Raw genomic sequence first — 22099 nt, forward strand, 5'->3', positions numbered from 1 at the left:
TTCGCGCCTTGGCCGGCCTATACGCCTGCGCAAAGTGGCAACTCGAGGAGGGCGGAGCTTGCATATTAGCTGTACGCATGCGCCGAGCCTATATCCGGTGTGGTGGTCTGTTCAGTTAGGAGTCTGAGGGTAGGCCGGCGGGAATATTCAGCTTGTAGCTGACTGTAGCCATGTCGGCGTCTGTGTTGTCGGTCATCTCGCGGTTTTTAGAAGAGTATTTGAGCGCCACACCTCAGCGTTTGAAGTTGTTGGACGCGTACCTCCTGTATATACTGCTGACTGGAGCGCTGCAATTCGGTTATTGTCTCCTCGTGGGGACCTTCCCCTTCAACTCCTTCCTCTCGGGCTTCATCTCTTGTGTGGGGAGCTTCATCCTAGCGGGTAATGATTCTATAAGTGATCTCAATAATAATGTGTTGCTTTGGTGCGTACTTCTATTTCCACACAGTTCCCTGGTGGCTCAGACGGTAAAGCGTCTGCCTACAATGTGGGAGACCCCGGTTCGATCCCTGGGTTGGGAAGATCTCCTGGAGAAGGAAATGGCAACCCACTCCAGTACTCTTGCCTGGAAAATCCTATGGACGGAGGAGCTTGTTAGGCTACCGTCCACAGGGTCGCAAAGAGTCGGACACGGCTGAGCGACTTCACTTCTATTTCCACAGTACTCTGTTCTGTATCAGACCACCGCCTTCTGAAGTTGTTAGGGTAATCTGCATTGCTGTGTTTTTGTGAGTGGGGAAATTGAGGCTCATTCAGTTTGTCGTACCTAACGCCAAAAAGCCGCCGAAGAACTGGACTTAAATCTAGAAACACCTTCATTCTGCTCCTCAACCTGGTGATCCACTTCACTTCATATTGGTCCAGGGAAAACTGCATTTCATCTTTAACTTAAGTTTAACACAGCTTTGAAGTTGGTAAACTTTTAAAACGGAAAACCCAACTCTGAAGCTGTTATTTTACTGTCTTGAACCCAGCTTTCATTCTTATAATTCTATTATTGGTGTGATACAATCAGAAGAATTTTATTTTTCCTTATGCCAAGTCTTTGGGTTTGAGGCTGCTGTGGCTAAAATTGAATTGGCAGACCCCCTAACTTCCTCCCCAATGAGAAGTTGATGGCTTTTCATTGAAGAAAATGCCTAGTGAGAGGGAGTAATGGAGTTCTTGTGGGGGATTGTGATTTCATAGCTGTTGGATAATAGGTAATTGGGTCTAAGAAATGAAAATTGCTTTAGGAAAAAGGATTCAGGGCAATTCATAGTTGCTGTGGAAGGGTATTGGTTGCATTTCTTTTTATTTTTTAAATTTTGTTCTTTTAAAACTTATTTTTAACTGGAGGAGAACTGCTTTACAATGTTGTGTTGGTTTTTGCTATACAGCAGAGTGAATCAACCATAAGGATACCTATATCCCCTCCCTCTTGAAACTCACTCCCACTTCCACACCCCCATCCCCCATCTCTGGGTTGTCATATAGCACTGGGTTGAGCTCCCTGAGTTACATAGCAGCCTCCCACTAGCTATCTGTTTCACACATGGTAATGTATATGTTTCAGTGCTACTCTCAATTCATCACACCCTTTTCTTCTGCTGTGTCCACAAGTCTACTGTCTGCCTCTCTATTCTGCCCTGCATATAGGTTCATGAGTACCATTTCTCTGGATTCCATATATATGTGGCAATATATGATATTTGTTTTTTTGTTTCTGACTGACTGCACTCTGTGTAACAGGCTCTAGGTACATCCACCTCAGTTCAGCACCCTCAAATCTGTTCCTTTTTATGGCTGAGTAATACTCCATTGTGGAGAAGGCAATGGCACCCCACTCCAGTACTCTTGCCTGGAAAATCCCATGGATGGAGGAGCCTGGTAGGCTGTAGTCCATGGGGTCGCTGGGAGTCGGACACGACTGAGCGACTTCCTTTTCACTTTTCACTTTCATGCATTGGAGAAGGAAATGGCAACCCACTCCAGTATTCTTGCCTGGAGAATCCCAGGGACGGGGGAGACTGGTGGGCTGCCGTCTATGGGGTCACACAGAGTCGGACACGACTGAATCGATTTAGCAGCGGCAATACTCCATTGTATGTATGTACAGCTTCTTTATCCATTTATCTGTTGACAGGCATCTCGGTTGCTTCCATGTCCTGACTATTGTAAATGGTGCTGCAGTGAGATTTGGAGTACATGTGTCTTTTTGAATTACAGCTTTCTCAGGGTGTATGCCCAGTAGTGGGATTCCTGGGTTATACGGTAGTTTTATTCCTAGTTTTTAAAGTAATCTTCATACTGTTCTCCATAGTGGCTGCCTCAGTTTACATTCCCAACAGTGGAAGAGGGTTCTCTCTTCTCCATATCCTCTCCAGCATTTATTGTTTGTATAATACATTTTTTGATGGTGGCCATTCTGACCATCGGAGAAGGCAATGGCACCCCACTCCAGTGTTCTTGCCTGGAGAATCCCAGGGGCGGGGGATCCTGGTGGGCTGCCGTCTGTGGGGTCCCACAGAGTCGGACACGACTGCATTGACTTAGCAGCAGCAGCAGCAGCAGCATTCTGACCAGTGTGAGGTGGTGATACCTCATTGTTTGATTTCTTTAGATCATTTCTCTATTAATGAGCCATGTTGAGCATCTTTTCATGTGTTTATTGGCTGGATTTAGAAAAGGCAGAGGAACCAGAGATCAAATTACCAACATCCGCTGGATCATCAAAAAAGCAAGAGTTCCAGAAGAACATCTAATTCTACTTTATTGACTATGCCAAAGGCTTTGACTGTGTGGATCACAATAAACTGTGGAAAATTCTTCAAGAGATGGGAATACCAGACCACCTGACCTGCCTCTTGAGAAATCTGTATGCAGGTCAGGAAGCAACAGTTAGAACTAGACATGGAACATCAGACTGTTTCCAAATCGGGAAAGGAGTACGTCAAGGCTGTATATTGTCACCCTGCTTATTTAACTAATATGAAGAGTACATCATGAGAAACTAGATGAAGCACAAGCTGGAATCAAGATTGCCGGGAGAAATACCAGTAACCTCAGATATGCAGATGATACCACCTTTATGGCAGAAAGTGAAGAAGGACTAAAGAGCCTCTTGAAGAAAGTTAAAGAGGAGAGTGAAAAAGTTGGCATAAAGCTCAACATTCAGAAAACTAAGATCATGCATCTGGTCCCATCACTTCATGGCAAATAGATGGGGAAACAGTGAAAACAGTGTCAGACTTTATTTTTTTGGGCTCCAAAATCACCAATGGTGATTGCAGCCATGAAATTAAAAGACGCTTGCTCCTTGGAAGAAAAGTTATTACTAACCTAGACAGCGTATTAAAAAGCAGAGACATTACTTTGTCAACAAAGGTCCATTTAATCAAAGCTATGGTTTTTCCAGTGGTCATGTATGGATGTGAGAGCTGGACTGTGAAGAAAGCTGAGTGTTGAAGAATTGATGCTTTTGGAGAAGACTCTTGAGAGTCCCTTGGACTGCAAGGAGATCCAACCAGTCCATCCTAAAGGAAATCAGTCCTGGGTGTTAATTGGAAGGACTGATGCTGAAGCTGAAACTCCAATACATTGGCCACCTGATTTGAAGAACTGACTTGCTGGAAAAGACCCTGATGCTGGGAAAGATTGAAGGTGGGAGGAGAAGGGGATGACAGAGGATGAGATGGTTGGATGGCAACACCGACTCAATGGATATGAGTTTGAGTGAACTCTGGGAATTGGTGATGGACAGGGTGGCCTGATGTGCTGCAGTCCATGGGGTCCCAAAGAGTTGGATATGACTGAGCAACTGAACTGAACTGATGCGTCTTTGGAGAAATGTCTGTTTAGATCTTCTGCTCATGTTTTGGTTGGCTTATTTGTCTTATATTGAGCTGTGTGAGCTGCTTGTATATTTTGGAAGTTAATCCTTTGTCTGTTGCTTTCTCCCATTCTGAGGGTTTTCTTTTTATTTTTGTTTATAATTTCCTTTTCTGTGCAAGTGTTTTTAAGTTTAATTTGGTCCCATTTGTCCTTTTTTGTTTGCATTTCTTTTGACACCTTTGAGCTTACTAAATCTACCACTGCCTTGTGTCTGTTTCTTGTGCTGGGGTTTCTAACTTCCCCAAGTTGTTCTATCTATTGGAAGAGAAGGGAGGAGGTCAGTTTGGCTGAGAAAGGGAATTGTAGGCGATTATGTGGAAAGATTAGGTAGTTCTGGGTGCTAGAACCTTGAGGGCCAGGCCAAGGAGTTTTATCCTGTAGATAATAGGAATGCATCTAAGCATTTAAAACATTTAAAAATGTTTTTAGATTTGAGTGAAGGAGAGACTTAAAATTGGTGTTAATGTGTAGGATAAATTGGAGGGGAAAGTTCTCTAACCTGGTTCCCTTAGTTTCTTTTTGGTAGTCTGTTCTCTTCCATCCCTTCTGCATGTGTTATTTAGCATATGCTGTTTGGAAATTGACTAGTACATTATAAATCAGTACAGGATCCTGTCACTTTTTTTTTTTTTAAAGCCTGATATTATTTGGGCCCAATGAAAATGATCTGTTTTCTTCTATTCCCTCATGACTGGGGAGACTTACCCATGGTTTCAAGAAGGAGCCAGAGGTAGAAAATTGCCATTGAGAAATCTTTTTTTTTGTTTGTTTTTTTTGATCAACAGTTTACAGTGTAGAGGACTTCAATGATAGAATATTTTTTTCTTCCAGACAGATTTCAGACATCCTCAGCAGCTGACTGTTTATCTTGTGGTTAGATATCTCTAGAAGAGACACCTGTCCCCTTTTCAGAATAGCATCCCAGTGTTGGCAGCCTTTCTAGTTTTTCCTTTTTTACTTGATTGAAATACCTCTTTTTGCTCCTTTAAAGTGCTATTTAGGAGGGATGTGTGGAAAACATTAAGACTCTTTAAAATAAGTCTTTGATCTTGAAATCAGTTTTTAAGTAGTTTCACAGCTTTTGTCTATTCTGTTTTCTAATCTTTATGAAATACTTTTGGAATTAACAAAGTTTTGTTTCCCCTGGTTTATAGATCCAAAACGGTTTGAATTTGAAAGACAAGGAGGCCTAATTCAGAGTGTTTTCTTTCTCATGGCAGCTCTTTGGCCGTGAAGACTGGAGTCCAGTGTTTCTTTGGGAATTATCTCTTAGATTCCTAGGCCCATAAGTGTTATCAAAGAGATTGGGAGTTTGGCAGCATTATGCCTGACAGTCCTGTTTCTAAATCTCATACCCATTGCTAGCTGTTGTCTTCTGTCACTCAGGCTGTCAATATCTGCTATCTGGACTACTGTAATCTTCGTTATTGATCTCCCAGCCTCTTGTCTCTCCCTCCAGTCCCTCTTCCACTATGTTTGCAGGCTTGATTTGACTTGCAGATCTAACTGTTCTACTCCCCACAGAAAATTTGTCTGTATCCAAAGAGAAATTTAAAAGATTTTTTAATGGTGTAGAGGCTTTTTGTTATCTGGCTCTGGACACATCACAAGCTTCATCTCTTGTCTCCACCTCCTCTGTACTTTATATTCCAGTATTATTGTGTTACTTATTATTCCCTGAACATTCCAAGGTGTATTAGGCTATTTTACCTTTGTTTGATTGCCTGGAAAATTCCTTCACTTCTTAGACAGCTCAAGTGCTGCTTCCCTTTGAGCCCTTGCCTGGGTCTTGAGATTTAGGTCTTCCTCCCATGTTCTGTAGGCGTGTAATGCTCTGTTCATCAATCAGTGCTTATTAATGGATATTCAGTTGTGAGCGTGCCTCTGATAAATTAAGGAATGTTGAACATTTATATGTCAGGTTTCCTGGCAGGGAACTGAGAATTTAACTATGGAACATGAGGATGTGGTCTCTGCTCCCACAGGGTTTACAGTCTGGTGGGAGATGCAGGCAAGTACATGGATATGGTGCAGTGATGGAGAAGTATTGGTGAGAATAGTGGTCCTGTAACACTTCCCTAATACGTTTGCTTTTCCAAGATATGCTTCGTAATTTCTCTCTGCACTCTCACCTGTCTTTTCTCTTTTCCTTTATTCTCAGTTGATCTTGCTTTGTTTTTTTGCTTTCCCTTTCCCAGCAAGGAATCATAGCAGCTCACCTCCACTTGTACCCCTGCTCTCTGACTTCCTGTGATGGTGGATGATATATCCCTTTCCTATCAGAGGCCACCTCCTCCACGTGTGAAGAGCATCTTGATGTCTCTTGCTCACTCAGGGACTCAGCTTCTGTAATCATCCCTCCATTCTGTACCATTAATTTCCCTCCACTGGATCATTCCCATCATACACACATGCTGTAATTAATTAGAGCATAATTAATTAATCCAATTAAAAATTAATTTGACTCCAGATACCCCTCTAGCTACTGTTCCATTTCTTTTCCATCATCACGGAATTCCTTGAAAAAATAGTCTAGTTGTTGTTTCCGCGTCCTGACTTTCCATTTGCTCTTAACCCACTCTTGGTGGTCTTTCCCCACCACTACAGTGAAACCACTCTTTGCATCTTGCCAGATCTAATGGCACACACCTCACCTTGCCTGAATGCTCAGCAACATTTAGCAGTTAACATAGTTGGCTGCTTCCTTCTGAATGAATGAAGTACTTCTCAAAACTTTTACACCACACTCTTCCTGGTGGTTCTTTCTTACCTCATTGATTTTTCTTTCCTACTGTTTGTGCTAGATGTTTCTCGGTCTGAGGGTGTGGTTCCAGACCCAGTCTGTATTTCTTTCCTTTGCTGCTGCTGCTAAGTCGCTTCAGTCGTGTCCGACTCTGTGTGACCCCATAGACGGCAGCTCACCAGTCTCCCCCGTCCCTGGGATTCTCCAGGCAAGAACACTGGAGTGGGTTGCCATTTCCTTCTCCAATGCATGAAAGTGAAAAGTGAAAGTGAAGTTGCTCAGTCGTGTCCGACCCCCAGCCACCCCATGGACTGCAGCCTTCCAGGCTCCTCCATCCATGGGATTTTCCAGGCAGGAGTATTGGAGTGGGGTGCCATTGCCTTCTCCGTTTAGGTGAATGTAAATAATACCTATGTAACTGCGACTACCACATTAATATTTTCAGTTTTTTTTTTTTTAACTAATTTTATTTTATTTTTAAACTTTACATAATTGTATTAGTTTTGCCAAATATCAAAATGAATCCACCACAGGTATACATGTGTTCCCCATCCTGAACCCTCTTCCCTCCTCCCTCCCCATACCATCCCTCTGGGTCGTCCCAGTGCACTAGCCCCAAGCATCCAGTATCGTGCATTGAACCTGGACTGGCATCTCGTTTCATACATGATATTTTACATGTTTCAATGCCATTCTCCCAAATCTTCCCACCCTCTCCCTCTCCCACAAAGTCCACAAGACTGTTCCATACGTCAGTGTCTCTTTTGCTGTCTCGTATACAGGGTTGTCGTTACCATCTCTCTAAATTCCATATATATGCGTTAGTATACTGTATTGGTGTTTTTCCTTCTGGCTTACTTCACTCTGTACAATAGGCTCCAGTTACTCAGCCATTAAAAAGAATACATTTGAATCAGTTCTAGTGAGGTGGATGAAACTGGAGCCTAATATTTTCAGTTTTAACCTGTTCCCTGAATTCCAAATTAGTAAGTCCAGTTGCCCACTTGACACCTTCACTTGATGTCTAACACACAACTCCAAATTGAACCTTCCGGCCCAACCATCTCTCTTCGCCAGTCAGAACATAGTGTCAATGTTGGTTAAATTGTTGAAGCTAAAAATTTAGGAGGTTTTCTTGATGCCTTGATTTCTCTTATCTCCCACATCCATTACATTAGCAAGCCCTTTTCCAAAACACAGCCTGTATCTCTCCACTTCTGTCCATTTTATTACCATTGCCCAAGCTCTTTGGCTTCTACATGACTCTTTTGTTTCTTTAACTCTGCAAACCTTCTCTATATTGCAGTTCTACCATCCTTAGAAAATGTAAATCAGATTATTTTACTCAAAACTTAGAAATATTACTCTATTGCTCTTAGAACTACATCCAGAGTCTTTACTGAAGCTTACAAAACCCCACTGGATTTGGCCCTTGTCCCCCTCTTGCCCTTGATCATGAGTCTAGTCAGTCTGACATGTTGTACCTAGAGCATGTCAACATTGTTCTTGCTGCCTGGAACGCTCTGCCCCTAGATCTTTCCATAGTTGGCTCCTATCAAATTTTGGTCTTAAAATAGCACCTTGTTAGAGAGATCTTCTGTTACCACCAAATAAGAAATAGCTTCCTAGTCACTCTTCTATTACCTTGTTATCTTTAGAGCATGTATCTCTACCTCATATTTCTTTATTTGTTTTCTTGTTTATTATGTTTCTCTTCATTGAAGTGTAAGTTCTTTGGGAGCCAGACTCTTGTCTTATTCTGTGCCAAAATCCTAGCACACTGCATGGCACATAGATGCTCAGTAAATATTTAGCTGAATAAATGAGCATTTAAGGAGATAAATTAGAACCACTAAAATGGAGCAAGCTGCCTCAGGGGGTAGTACGTTTCCATTTTTGGAAGTGCTCAGGGAGAGGCTGTGTGGGGGTTGTTTCTTGAACAGAGGGCTTTCATGATGACTCAGACAGTAAAGAATCTACCTGCAATGCACGAGATGCGGGTTTGATCCCTGGGTTGGGAAGATCCCTTGGAGAAGGGAATGGCAACCCACTCCAGTATTCTTTTTGCCTGGAGAATTCTATGGACTACAGTCTATGGGGTCGCAAAGTGTTGGACATGCCTGAGAGACTAACACTTTTCGAACAGGCTTTCTTTGCCTTTTTTTTCACCCCTGCATGTGGGGGATATGTTGCCTCTGTGATAACACAGGCTCTGGATGGTTTGTAATTCTCTACCTGGGCATGACTTATCAGATTCTGGAAATGGTAAGTATATTTTGAAATGATTCCCAGCTGATTCATGCAGCCCTCTTGGCATACCCATCCCCACCACCTCTTGGGCATTTTGTGCTTCGTAAGGGATGTTGGTCTCTATGACATTCAGGGTCCTTTGCATCTCTGCAAGATTCTGACTTTTACGTTATTATTGAAGTAAGTTCGGTTACTGTGATTGTGAAAATGGTAACATCAATTCATTTCCTTATCCACCTTCATGTGGAGTTTCTCTTTCCTTTTGCATTTCCTTTTCCATTCTCGAGCATTACTCTACTCCCACCTTCCACCCCAGTCGCCGCTGATAATTGTGTTTGGTATCTCTTTCCCCAGATTTTTTCCTACATTCCAAGAAAAATGAGAAAATATATTTACTTTAAGAGAAATATGGAATAGAAGAGTAGAATATTTTTGGCTCTTTTTCAATTAGTGTATTTTAGATATCTTTACTGTCAACCTATTGAGAATTCACCTCATTCTTTTGAATAATTGCATGGGGTTTTATTGCATGTCTGTAGTGTAATTTATTTAAATAATCCCTTGATGTCATTTGGACTGTTTTCACTTTTTTTTTCAGCTTTAGGTACATGCTGTTAGAATGTCCTTGTTCTGTAAGATAAATTCTTAAGTTAAAAGGTGGCAACATTTTAAACATTAATAGATGTTGCTAGTTGCCCTGGCAAATGGATGAAGCAAGCTGTACTTGCCCCAGCAGATTTTAATTGGCCACCCTTGTTTCAGTCAGTGTCGTTCATGTTTTGAAGAGTCCAGTTTCCTGAAAACATCAGGGCTGTTTCCATGTTTAAGCATAATGACAACTCTGTTGCCATAGTGATGGACTCTTGAGAACTAGTCTAGTAGTTTTCTGATCTTTGGATTAGATCTTAGTTCGTTGCCTTCTCTTGGTTAGTGGTAAAATGGATGCTCAGTTCAGGTCAGTCACTCAGTTGTGTCTGACTCTTTGTGACCCCATGGACTGCAGCACACCAGGCCTCCCTGTCCATCACCAACTCCCGGAGTTTACTCAGACTCCTGTCCATTGAGTCGGTGTTGCCATCCAACCATCTCATCATCTGTCATCCCCTTCTCCTCCCACCTTCGATCCTTCCCAGCATCAGGGTCTTTTCCAGTGAGTCAGTTCTTCACATCAGGTGGCCAAAGTATTGGAGTTTCAGCTTCAGCATCAGTCCTTCCAATGAACACCCAGGACTTATCTCCTTTAGGATGGACTGGTTGGATCTCCTTGCAGTCCAAGGGACTCTCAAGAGTCTTGTCCAACACCACAGTTCAAAAGCATCAATTCTTTGGCGCCCAGCTTTCTTTATAGTTCAACTCTCACATCCATACATGACTACTGGAAAAACCATAGCCTTGACTAGATGTACCTTTGTTGACAAAGTAAAGTCTCTGCTTTTTAATATGCTGCCTAGGTTGGTCATAGCCTTTCTTCCAAGGAGCAACTACCTTTTAATTTCATGGCTGCAGTCACCATCTGCAGTGATTTTGGAACCCCCCAAAATAAAGTCTGTCACTGTTTCCGCATCTATTTGCCATGAAGTGATGGGAACAGATGCTAGTCTGAAGTAAATTTAAGTTCTGTAATCATTTGTCACAGGTAGAAAGATATTTTGGAAAAGTGTATCCCTAGAACTTTCTTTTCATGTCAAATGGTCACTTTGGCTACAGTATCAGGTTGGAATCTTCAAGGGTACAGAAGGTGGCAATGGAGAGTTCTCTGTCAGAGCTGTGTAATTTAGATCTCTTGCCTTTTTTGAGACCAGCAGCTGCTAGAACTGGGAGATCAAAGATTATAACTGTGAGGTCCTCGTGTATACGCATCTCTGCCGTCTAATATACATGTTCTGTTGGAAATAATTCACAACTTTATAACTGGGTCTTAGCCTGCCTCCTTTGTTACTCCTTTGTTACTCCCTCAAGTACATCTCAGTCTTAAAAAGTTTATAAACTTAAGTCAGGAGATAAGAGAGTTCTCAAGATTTTCTGGTTGTATATATATTTTTTCTAAATAAGCCTTTGATTTTTAGTTTAACTCTGAGAAGTCATATTGTTCCCTTTAACAAACAACAGCAGAAAATTTAAGTGTACAACTTGATGAACTTTAAAAAATTTACCCTTTTAACCACTACCACATCAAGATATAGAACATTACCAGTACCCTAAAGGTCTCTCCGCATGCTTTCCAAGTCATCTCTCCAGTGAAAGATTAAAAACCATTATCCTGACTTGTATTACTGTAGATTGTTTTTGGCCGGTTTTAAGCTTTGTAGAAGTAGAATCATAAGAATGTACTTTTTGGCGTCTGGATTGTATTGCTCATCATGATATTTGTGGAAATCCATGATGTGAAGTTCTTTCATTGCTTTATGGTATCTGTTGTATGCATATGCCATAATTTACCCATTTTACTGTTTTGTTTGTGGGGATTTTTTTTTTTTTTTTTTGGGTTGCTCAACTTGTGAGATCTTAGTTCTCCAACCAGGGATGGAATCTGGGTCTCTGTCAGTGAAAGTGCTGAGTCCTAACCACTGAACTGCTGGAGAATACCCCCTGTTTTACCATTGATAGGTATTAGATTGCATCCATTTGGGGGCCACCGTTGGTATCATTCCTGTACATGTCTTTTGATGGACTTGGTATCACTTCTGTTAGAATAGAATTATTGGGTCAGGGGGTCTGAGTATGTGCATTAGTCATACATGTTACATACTTGATAATCATTTTTGTGTTTTTGTTCTTGTACAGTTTGTCTGAGAATACAGATCAACCCACAAAACAAGGCGGATTTCCAAGGCATCTCCCCAGAGCGAGCCTTTGCTGATTTTCTCTTTGCCAGCACCATCCTTCACCTTGTCGTCATGAACTTCGTTGGCTGAATCATTCCTGTTTACTTAACTGAGGAGGAGGAGACTAGAAGAATGTAAGTGATGATCTTAGCACTTATCACATGATGTTGATTTTAGGAATAGAGATTGGAGGGCTGGTTTTGATCATGGTTGGCAGAGTTCCCATAGTGCTGATGAGAGGTTTGCAGAATTTTCCATATTGGTCTGCAAAGCTTGTGTTAATATCATCATGATTCATCAGTGCTGCTGATCTTGGTCATTGCCTTCTCTTCTCACTGTTCTGGAAATCATTAAGATAGCAGAAAATGGGAGATTGCTTGTAGCTAATACATTAATTTCTGCACCAATAACCCCATGAAAATAACTCTGAGATCTTAGAAGAGACATAAATTGTAGATTTTGGTTTTAGTTTTGCTCTATAATTTTTTCTCAGATGACTTCAAGTGCTGGGCCATTGTTCCCATAGTACCTAGTATAGTGCTTACACCTGATACATGTATAGTACATGCTAAATGAATGATAGCTTCATGATGACAGCTTCTTGCTAATATATGTGCTAAATTAAAAATTAATGGGAAAATTGGATTAGCTTGGGAGAACACCTTAAAATATAAGATGAGATGCTATTTGGTTCATTTGTCAGTTTTCCTTTTTTTTTTTAGCAGTAGAGCTCTTTTATTTCCTAAGTATCTTAATCAGTTCAGTGCAGTTGCTCAGTCGTGTCCGACTCTTTGCGACCCCATGAACTGCAGCACTCCAGGCCTCCCTGTCCATCACCAACTCCTGGAGTCCACCCAAACCCATGTCCATTGAGTCAGTGATGCCATCCAGCCATCTCATCCTCTGTCATCCCCTTCTCCTCCTGCCCTCAATCTTTCCCAACATCAGGGTCTTTTCAAATGAGTCTGCTGTTTGCATCAGGTGGCCAAAAGTATTGGAGTTTCAGCTTCAACGTCAGTCCTTCCAGTGAGCACCTAGGACTGATCTCCTTTAGGATGGACTAGTTGGATCTCCTTGCAGTCCAAGGGATTCTCAAGAGTCTTCTCCAACACCATAGTTGAAAAGCATCAATTCTTCTGCGTTCAGCTTTCTTTATAGTCCAACTCTTACATCCATACATGACAATGGGAAAAACCATGGCCTTGACTAGATGGACCTTTGCTGACAAAGTAATGTCTCTGCTTTTTAATATGCTGTCTAGGTTGGTCATAACTTTTCTTCCAAGGAGCAAGTGCCTTTTAATTTCATGGCTGCAATCACCATCCGCAGTGATTTTGGAGCCCCAAAAATAGAATCTCAATATATAAAATGGCAGAGGAGCCAGGGTTGTTTTGATTGACAGAGTTGAAAAGCCCTCTTTACTTGGGCTCTCCTCGTGTGTAGTATGCCCTCCCCTCCATCCTTCCCTCCTAAGCAGAATCCTAAAGCTCTGAGAAGCACTTGACTTTGTATTAATACTTATTTTATATATGAGGAAAGAGAGTTCCATAACAGTCTAGTAGGTTTCCTTGGCCATGCAGCTCAGTGTTAGCAGAGCAGTGTCCTAGTCGAGTGGTGCTCTTCCAGTATCCTATGTTGCCTACTGATGAGTAAATGCACTCTATTCTCCGCCTTTTCCTACAGAATTAAATGTTGCTATTACTGGGGTAGAGAAAAGAGAACCGTAGAAAATGTTACCGTCTCTGGGGGAGGAGGCCCAACCTCTTTCTGTTGTACTTGGAAAGCTGTCATTTTTGTATTAATCAGAAATCTAACACATGAGTTACAATAGCCATGGGCAAGGTAAATGTAATAATGTGACTGTACTTCAATTTCTATCATAAGTCAATCAGTTCCTTAGTATATTACATAAAGCCTTTCCATTTTTTATATTGTCTCAAAAACAGATCTGTTAGTTCAGGTGAAGTTTCACTTTTGGCAATAGTTAAGTTGACAGAGATGGTTTCTATCAGTGAAAGAGGTTGAGAACCATTTCTTTCTACTATCCTAATACAGTTGAATTTTTTGGAGACCTGATCAGGACTTGAATTGTTCTCTCATATGCCAGTCAATGCCTTGATACTGGGAATACAAAGAAAAGGAAAACATAGTTCCTGCCTTCAAGAAGTGAACAGTCTAATGGAGAAGCCATGTACCCACAGCAGTTAGAGCCATGCTAAAGACCTGAACAGAGTGCTGTGGGGGCTGAGAGAAGGTGGCTGCCATACTATCTGGGAGCAGAGGCCGCAGGCGAGGTGTCTGACCAGTGACAGCTTCTTCAGTGCAGGTGGAAAACTTAGCCAAAAACACTGACGTTCTTTGACCTGTGAACGTCCTGAGTAACCCTTGGGCTCCGATAGTAAACTTGCTGGAAAGGTCATAAGTCTTCTGATTGCCTTCCTCTAAAAGCAATGCCTTACTTTAGAGCAATGCCTTAGTCTAAAAAGTAAATGCCTTAGTTTTTTCTAGATGAGTCATGGTGGTGTACGCTTTAACAAGGGGACAGAGCATACAGTCCAAGGATGTTCTCTAGGATCAGGGAGATGCCAAATCATGAAAAATTATTTCTTAGGGCTGTCACGATTGGAAGAGGACTCTGCTGCAGAGAGCCTAGTATTTCAAAATTATGACAAAAACAGACAAAAAAGCAGGCTTGGCAGAAACTGAGTCTGCATACTACAGACCATATTAACGACCTAGGGCCACCTGTTCAGCTGGGAATTATGGGTCCAGGGTACAGCATAATCTTCCAATCCCAGATTACAGTGTTAAATCATTCTATAGAGGGTGTATTCATAGAGAAGTTCTTCTGTGGGGGACTCATCAGGGTTTTTTGTTCCCAGAGATCTTTCATTTGACATATAGTATACTGTCCTGCTCTCAATCTTCAAATAGATATTTTTCTGCTCTTTTTCTGTGTTTCTAATTCAGTTCTATGTGCAGTGTCCTAAAACACTTTTAAAAATGGTTTTTAAGTGAGTTTTCAATATTTATATCAGAGGGTACAACAAAAATTTAATACTTTCCATTTTTGCCAAGTATGTTGGGAGTTGGGTATAAAAAGGATAAACATATATAGCGTACTGCTCTTTGTGAATTTCGGGGTAGCATTTAAAACCAGCAGCGACTTTGAAAAAGGCAGATCAGAAGAAAATGGCATTGAGTTAAATAAATGTTTTCAAGGAGAAGTAAGGAAGTTAGCAGATAGTGAATGCTTACATGGATCAGGTTTTAAGTGCTTCTTATTCTGTTTTATTTTCAGAACAACCTCTTGAGGATAAACTTGCTTATTCCATTTATGAACGGGAAACTAAGATTCAAAGAGCCTTACTGGAAATCTTTTAAGTTTGATAATCCAGTCTTATGTAAAAAAATGTTTTTAATCTCTATTTTCGCTTGTGTTACTTGCTCAATTTTGTCCGACTCTGCATCCCCAGAGACTGTAGCCCACCAGGCTCCTTTGTCCATAGGGATTCTTCAGGCAAGGGTACTGTAGTGGGTTGCCATTTTCTTCTCCAGGGAATCTTCCTGACACAGGGAAACCTGGGTCTCCCGCACTGCAGACAGATTCTTTACCATCTGAGCCACCAGGGAAGCCCTAATTTTTGCTTAAAATTGCTTATTATAGGAACTTCCCTGGTGGTCTAGTGGCTAAGATTCCATGCTCCCAATGAAGGGGGCTGGGTTCGATCCCTGTCAGAGAATTAGATTCTACATGCCGCAACTAAGAGTTCCTTCACCACAAGTGAGGTTCCTGTACCGCAGCTAAAGATCCTGCATGCTGCAATGAAGACTGAAGATCCTGCGTGCTGCAACCAAGACCCGGGGCAGTCAATAAATACATACATAAATATATATATATGTAAATCAGCCTTAAAAAAATTGCTTATTATAAAGTATTTGACAATTGCACAGTCATAGAAATGTGTTTAAAATGTGGCCACAGTTATTTTACCACCATCTTTTCCTTTATTACTTACTTTTTTTGCTTGTATGGCAATGTTAAAAATACAGAAAAGTACAGAGAATAATATTACACCCCCATGTTCATTACTTGCAATGAACAGATTTTGAACAGAAACTAAGCTAAAGTTCCTTTGAATCCCTCCAGTCCCCATTGTTTCCCTCTGCTGTAAGACTTTACTGTCTTCTTGAAGTTTATAAATATATGAAAACTACTGTTAGCACAACCTTATCCAAACTTCAGACTTTGTGGCCCCCTGAAAACATGTCCAGAGATAGCAGAGTGAGACACCTGTGGTAAAAGTTGGCTGTTCAGTTGGCAACACTGGTATAGGTGGCTATTGCTGGGTTCAAGAAGAGACTTCATAATATTTAAAAAATTATAAAAAGGAAAAATGCTCCTGGTGAGCTTCTGAGTTGGGAGAATCCATGCACCTCTAAAGTGATGGTATTTGGCACATAGGTGGCAGTAAGTCTATTTTGAATGCATCATATTCAGTAGATTTGAATATTTAAAGATTTACATAACTACAGGTGAATATTTCCTGTTTTGTTTTTCCATGTCTCCTTGTGAAATTCTTTTCGGAAAATGTCAGCCTACCTCAGGTGTTCGGAAGGGAAGAGAGACTTAGCTACATTGGATCACAGCTTGGGAAGGGAAGTTCCTGATGACTCGGCCCTGCTTCAGGGGGAAGAGTGAGCAGGGCTTTGAAAAAGGGACAGACCTGGGCTTGGAAGTGTGCTTAGCCTGGGGGAGATAGTTTGCCACCAGCTTGTGCTGAAACCTTGTTAGTGTTACTTTGTTTTTATGGTGGAGGCTGTTCTACAGGTCTTTAAAAATTCATAGTGTTTAATCCTGGCTGAAGCGAGGGTGCTACAAGGCTGGGCAGAACATAACTCTGGGAATTATATTCCAACAAGCAATTGCTGTTGGCTTTTCGAATTCATCAGTAAATATCAGTACTATAGTAATCTAGAAAATTACCTCTAAAGGGAATCTTAATGTGATTTTTTAGGCTCTACTGCCACCTAGTGGCTTGTAGATTTCATTGCTGAGAGTGTACTACAAGCTCAAAAGAGAAACTGAGTTTAGGGGAAGAGACCACAAATACTTTTGTGATAAAACCTAGTTTCTTTCCAGTCACAGGAGGGCAGCAGAAGTCCAGGTGGGCCTAGATGTTAGGTGGGGGTTGCTTTACATTCTGACCAGAAGTGGGCAGTGTCGAGAGAGGCACAAAAGGGCACGCAACCTTACAGTGACCATGGGATTCTGTTACATGTGAAGACCAAGTGCACAGTGGCCCACAGATGTACTTTTTATTTCTTTTTCTTATCTTGTCAGTTCAGGAGCTCCCATTTTGGCTTATTCTAGACCTGTTTCTGACTTGATGGACGGGAGTTGGTGATGGACAGGGAATCCTGGCGTGTTGCAGTCCATGGGGTTGCAAAGAGTTGAACACAACTGAGTGACTGAACTGAACTGAACTGAGGCCTGGTTTTACTCTTCTCCTGGCAGCCAGCTTTAAGTTTGTGTGTGTGTGAGGGGTTAGTGTCTATTTCATTTTCTCTGTGACATTTCACCTTATATTGAATTAGCCATCAGATAAGTTCTGAAAAAGGGGAATACTCTAAATTTGTAGAAAACATTTTGAGTTAGCATAGTCTTTTTTTCAACCCCCCTTTTTTCCCTTGGTTGGAGAATGAGCTTAGTTTTTTTACCTATTCTTAAAACCTTGAATCTGCTTATTTTTTTTACAAAAAACTGATAACTGATGAATTTTAATTGGTGATTTTGCTCTATTTTTTATTTGGTTCATTGAAAACCAGCAAAAAAAAAAAAAAGGACTATCAGGTAGATTTTTTTTTTTTTTAATTTTGTTCTGTTTTTTAAATTTGGCTGAGCTTTGTGTCTTATGGAGTCCTAGTTCCTGACTAGGATGGAGCCTGGGCCCCGGTAGTGAAAGTGCTGAGTCCTAACCACTGGACCGCCAGGGGACTGCTACAGATTTGTGTTTATGAAGTCCCTGCCTTATTTTCTCTACCCTTGCAGCTCAGATGATTCCTGCTGCAAGGCATTCTGCCCCCAGGTTGCATAGGAGCCTCTTGGGGCTCTCACGGTCCCCGGTGCCTGCCCCTAATGCTGCACTTACCATACACTTATGAAACCATTCATTTTCCTGTCTCTCCCACTGGACTTTTAAATGCTCAGGGAATAGGGACCTTAGAGCTTAGCACAGAGCTAATAGTCATGGTGCATGTTTGGTGTGTAAATCATTTTCAGCAGCAAGAACTGCTGTATAAAATGGCTGTATCCTTAGTTATGTGGATGCTCAGACATGAGGAATGTGCTGTAGAAGAACGAAGCCAAGGAAACAGTCCGCATGAAGGGTGGTAGAGTGGGGCACGAGCAGGAGACTAGAAGTCAGAAGACCTGTGTTGTAGACTTTGCTGTGCTGTTAACTAGTTGGATGGAGAAATAAGCTTGTCGCTGAGCCCTCATTTCCCCTATCTTTACAGGAAGGGAATTGGCCTGGGTGGTCATCAGAGTCTCTTGCAGTTGTTGAAGCCTCTGATTAATAGTATTCATGATAGTCCCATTGTGTTTGAGGAGGATCACACTGTGTGGATCCTCAGCTGAGCTTTGCTTTTTTTTCCCCTGCTTTTTTCCTTTAGTTTTTGCTTTTTATACATTACCAGGTTTTCATCATCCATCAGGGTGGTGGAAAGTTAAAAATGTACAATGTTTGTATAAAGCCTTTTACAAAATTAGACATTTGTTGAATGTTTTACCTCTATCACATGACCAGGTTTGCAGGACTCACACATTCCACGTGCACTTTTATACACAGCAACCTGTGTCATCCCCCAGCTCACGCTGGGGTCAGTTCAGTCCAGTCGCTCAGTCGTGTCCGACTCTTTGCGACCCCATGGACTGCAGCACGCCAGGCCTCCCTGTCCATCACCAACTCCCGGAGCTTGCTCAAACTCATATCCATCGAGTCAGTGACCCATCCAACCATCTCATCCTCGGTCATCCCCTTCTCCTCCCGCCTTCAATCTTTCCCAGCATCAGGGTCTTTTCCAATGAGTCAGTTATTCACATCAGGTGGCCAAAGTATTGGAGTTTCAGCTTCAGCATCAGTCCTTCCAATGAATATTCAGGACCAATCTCCTTTGGGATGGACTGGCTGGATCTCCTTGCAGTCCAAGGGACTCTCAAGAGTCTTCTCCAACACCACAGTTCAAAGGCATCAATTCTTTGGCACTCAGCATGGCACTCAGCACGCTGGGGTGGAGGTAGACAAATAGTAGTAATCCCTTTCTATACATGAGGTAAGAAAACCTTGATGAAATTTAAATTAGTTTGTCCAGGGCCTGGAACTAGTAAGTGACTGAGTAGGAACTCATTAACTGACATTTTTACTCCAAACTTTCATATTCCTTCTTCTCTATAGTGTTCAAAGACTTTTGGATGATAAATATATATGTCTTGTTAGAAGGTTTCTTTTAACAGTATCAAAGTTGCTTCTCTTTTTTAAATGGGAAAAACTTAGAGGTAAATGTTTCTGCACAGTAAGTCATCTTTAATATGATCTGGAAGAAATGGAGGAGAATGCACATCAGGAAACCTGACTTTATCTCAAGAGGGTGACCCTGGGCCAGCGCTGTCCAATAGAACTGTGCTTTAGGCAAACTTGAGCCTGCAGCCGCCCAGCATGGTAGCTACTGGTCACATGTAGTTAGTTATTAAGCATTAGAGATGTGGCTATGTAACTGAGGCACTATTTGTTTTTCCTTTTTGGCCACACCCCGGCATGTGGAATCTTAGTGCCCTGACCAGGGATTGAGCCCACACCCCTTGCACTGGAAGCACAGAGTCTTAACTACTGGGCCGCCAGGGACGTCTAAGACACTGAAATTTTAACTTTATTTAATGTTAACTCAGTTTGAATAGTCACCTGCGGCCAGTGGCTCTGGTGTTGGACAGCACAGCTTTGGACAGATCTGTCAGACTCTCAGATGGCAGTTGCCTCATCTGTAAGATGAGAAGACTAGATGTGCGTTCATTCCTATTTTCTCCAATTTTAGTTTTAATTGGGTGAGTAGAATCTAGGATGAAATGGATTTGAAGGAAAATCGGTATTTGAGCATATCTGCTCAGTGCTGGTGTCTGAATAGACATGGTGCTGAGGAAACAGATATTCCAAATGGAAATGACCCTGTCTGGCATCATCTTTTGTGACTTCACAGAGAGTAAGTATTTTGAATAGTTCTTTGTGTTGTGCCTTGCTTTCTCTTGAGATGACGGGAACAGGTTGATGGAACGGTGCTATCTTTCCTGCTCGGGTGGATAGACGGAAGAAGCCATGCTCACTCTCCTGGCTTCCACTTTACATATCTTGTTATCAGGGGAGGACACTTTATTAGTCAGTTTCCTGAAACCTTTATCCCCTGGTTAACAGTTGAAATCATTCTTCTGACCTGGTGAATCGTTCACTTTTGTTGAGCTAATAATTCAAAGACTCCTAGAAGCTCTGCTTTTAGAATACTGTCTGGTAAATATACTTTTGCCTTAAAGGAGCAGATCTATGTAAATAGGAATTTTCTGAAAACTATTTTCAAAGAAATTTACTCTCATGAATCATTTTCTTGCCTTTTAGATGGACCAGTCCCAATGTCTTAGATTTAAATGTTTTAATATCATAAGATCTCAAAACTTGACTTTCCTAGTAAATGAGGATTTCTCTTAGCATTCTCAGGGGGTCAGGGCTCTTCCCGGAAGTGGCCAGTGCTCTAGTCCTCTCTCACCTTGGCTGTTAGCACTGATGTGATAGTCTGTTGTCAGAGAGTTTGCTTAAGAAATTTGATGGAGTGAATAGGTGAGTTTCAGGAGATCTGTTTGTTCTTTGTTTGGCACTGTGATCACTTTTGCTCCCCAATTTTTGCTCTTTGTTTTACATATTTCTTCTAATTCCACTGATGCAGGAATGTTCTGCAATTATGTAGCATTTCTGTAAGTGCCATTGTTAGTGAAATGACAATCTGGCTAGGAGTGTAAGATCTTTCCTTTATGCTCTGATGCTAGAATCTCCAGATCACCTGAACCAATACACAAAGTAAGGTGGTGCCCTTTCACGTAGGGGGTAGCCCCCCCTTCTGAAAGGTGGGATTTCCCAACATTTCTCAAGTCATGACACACGTGGAAGATGGCACACTGCAGGAAAGTGGGCTGCTTGCGGCTGGGGACGCTGGGGTGCCTAGAGCCAAGGGGTTACCCCTGGCCACGCTGGGTTGGAGCACACTGTGTAGGTAGCCCTCCCAGAGGGATGAGAAAGAAAGCCACTTCTCGGGGTTATTCTCTACCTCGTTCTTGCCAAAAATCGTCTTACCTTTAAATGAAAATTATTCCTTCTCTTTTGGTCCTTTGTTAAACCTGAGGTTGGGGATCTTTTTCTGGGTTTTTCGAATTCTTCTTTCTTCCACTCCCCACCACTCCCACCCCAATGATAAATTAGTGCTTTATAAGCTTTCTAAATCCAGAAAAGTTCTTTAGGTTAAGTTGCAGCCCTCTCACCACAGAGAGGGTTTGTGGATCAGGAAGGTCAGAGTGACTTATATGAAGTCACACAGCTGATTAATTGTAGAGCCAGTGTTAGAACTGCGTCTACAGTTCCAAGTCATCTATATCTTGGAATTGAGATTTGAGCATTAGTTTTTATGGATACTTCTGTAAAATGTTCATTGAAAAATACTCGCTTTATTTTGGTTGTTCTAGCCTGGTTTAAATACTTTCCAGAACTGGGGAACCCTGTAACTGCCTTTGTCTATACAGGTTTAGAATTTAGGTTAAAGGATTTGACGCACTGTCTGTAGTATCACAAGACATTTTAGAAACCATGAATATCTCTTCTTACCTCTCTGCTTCTTTCTTTCAGGTTCACTTTTTAATTTCCCCTGGATAAGAGCTCTTTGAGATGGCAGTTTGCTGGACACATGGATTTTCTTCAGATTTATGCTCACTACCAACTCCTTGGGGTGCAGGTGGAGAGCCTAGAGAAGTTCCCTAGGTTCCTTCCGAGCCAGAACAACTTTGTAATAAGCATTTGTTAGCACAGCTTCTGCCTTCCATGAAGTGTAACCTTTTTGCCTTCCAAATTAAAAAGTTCCATGCCACTCCTTCTCTGCCTCTGGCTGTGTGTTTTGGTATTAAAATCCTTTTCCTTCAGTCCTCTGTGCAGATTTCTTTAGGAGTTGATAACTTGCAACTGTGAATCTACCTCCATGTTTTCGTTCAGTGTATTGGAAGTTAATGACAAAAGGCAGCTCTGACAACCCTGGGAAAGGAGAGCCCTTTGTCTTTTCCCTGGAGCTGGTTATCCCTTACTAATCCTTCAATTGTTGCAGG

General features: G+C 41.7%; 1 protein-coding gene across 2 annotated transcripts; it reads left to right on the forward strand.

Annotated features, from left to right (window-relative positions):
* Nucleotides 1–90: 90 nt before the first annotated feature.
* DAD1 (defender against cell death 1) lies at nucleotides 91–21872 on the forward strand. 2 transcript variants are annotated; one of them, XM_005211393.5, is made up of 3 exons: nucleotides 91–381; nucleotides 11651–11825; nucleotides 14993–15119. In XM_005211393.5, exons 1-2 carry the CDS (start codon nucleotides 171–173, stop codon nucleotides 11779–11781), a joined length of 342 nt encoding a protein of 113 aa, XP_005211450.1. In that variant the 5' UTR covers nucleotides 91–170; the 3' UTR covers nucleotides 11782–11825; nucleotides 14993–15119. The 2 variants fall into 2 exon arrangements, with proteins under 2 accessions (XP_005211450.1, NP_001029933.1); NM_001034761.1 differs by lacking the exon at nucleotides 14993–15119 and adding an exon at nucleotides 21630–21872 and having other exon boundaries at nucleotides 106–381.
* The last annotated feature ends 227 nt before the right edge of the window (nucleotides 21873–22099 follow it).

The sequence above is a fragment of the Bos taurus genome, chromosome 10 (genome assembly GCF_002263795.3).
Source record: "Bos taurus isolate L1 Dominette 01449 registration number 42190680 breed Hereford chromosome 10, ARS-UCD2.0, whole genome shotgun sequence".
NCBI lineage: Eukaryota > Metazoa > Chordata > Mammalia > Artiodactyla > Bovidae > Bos > Bos taurus.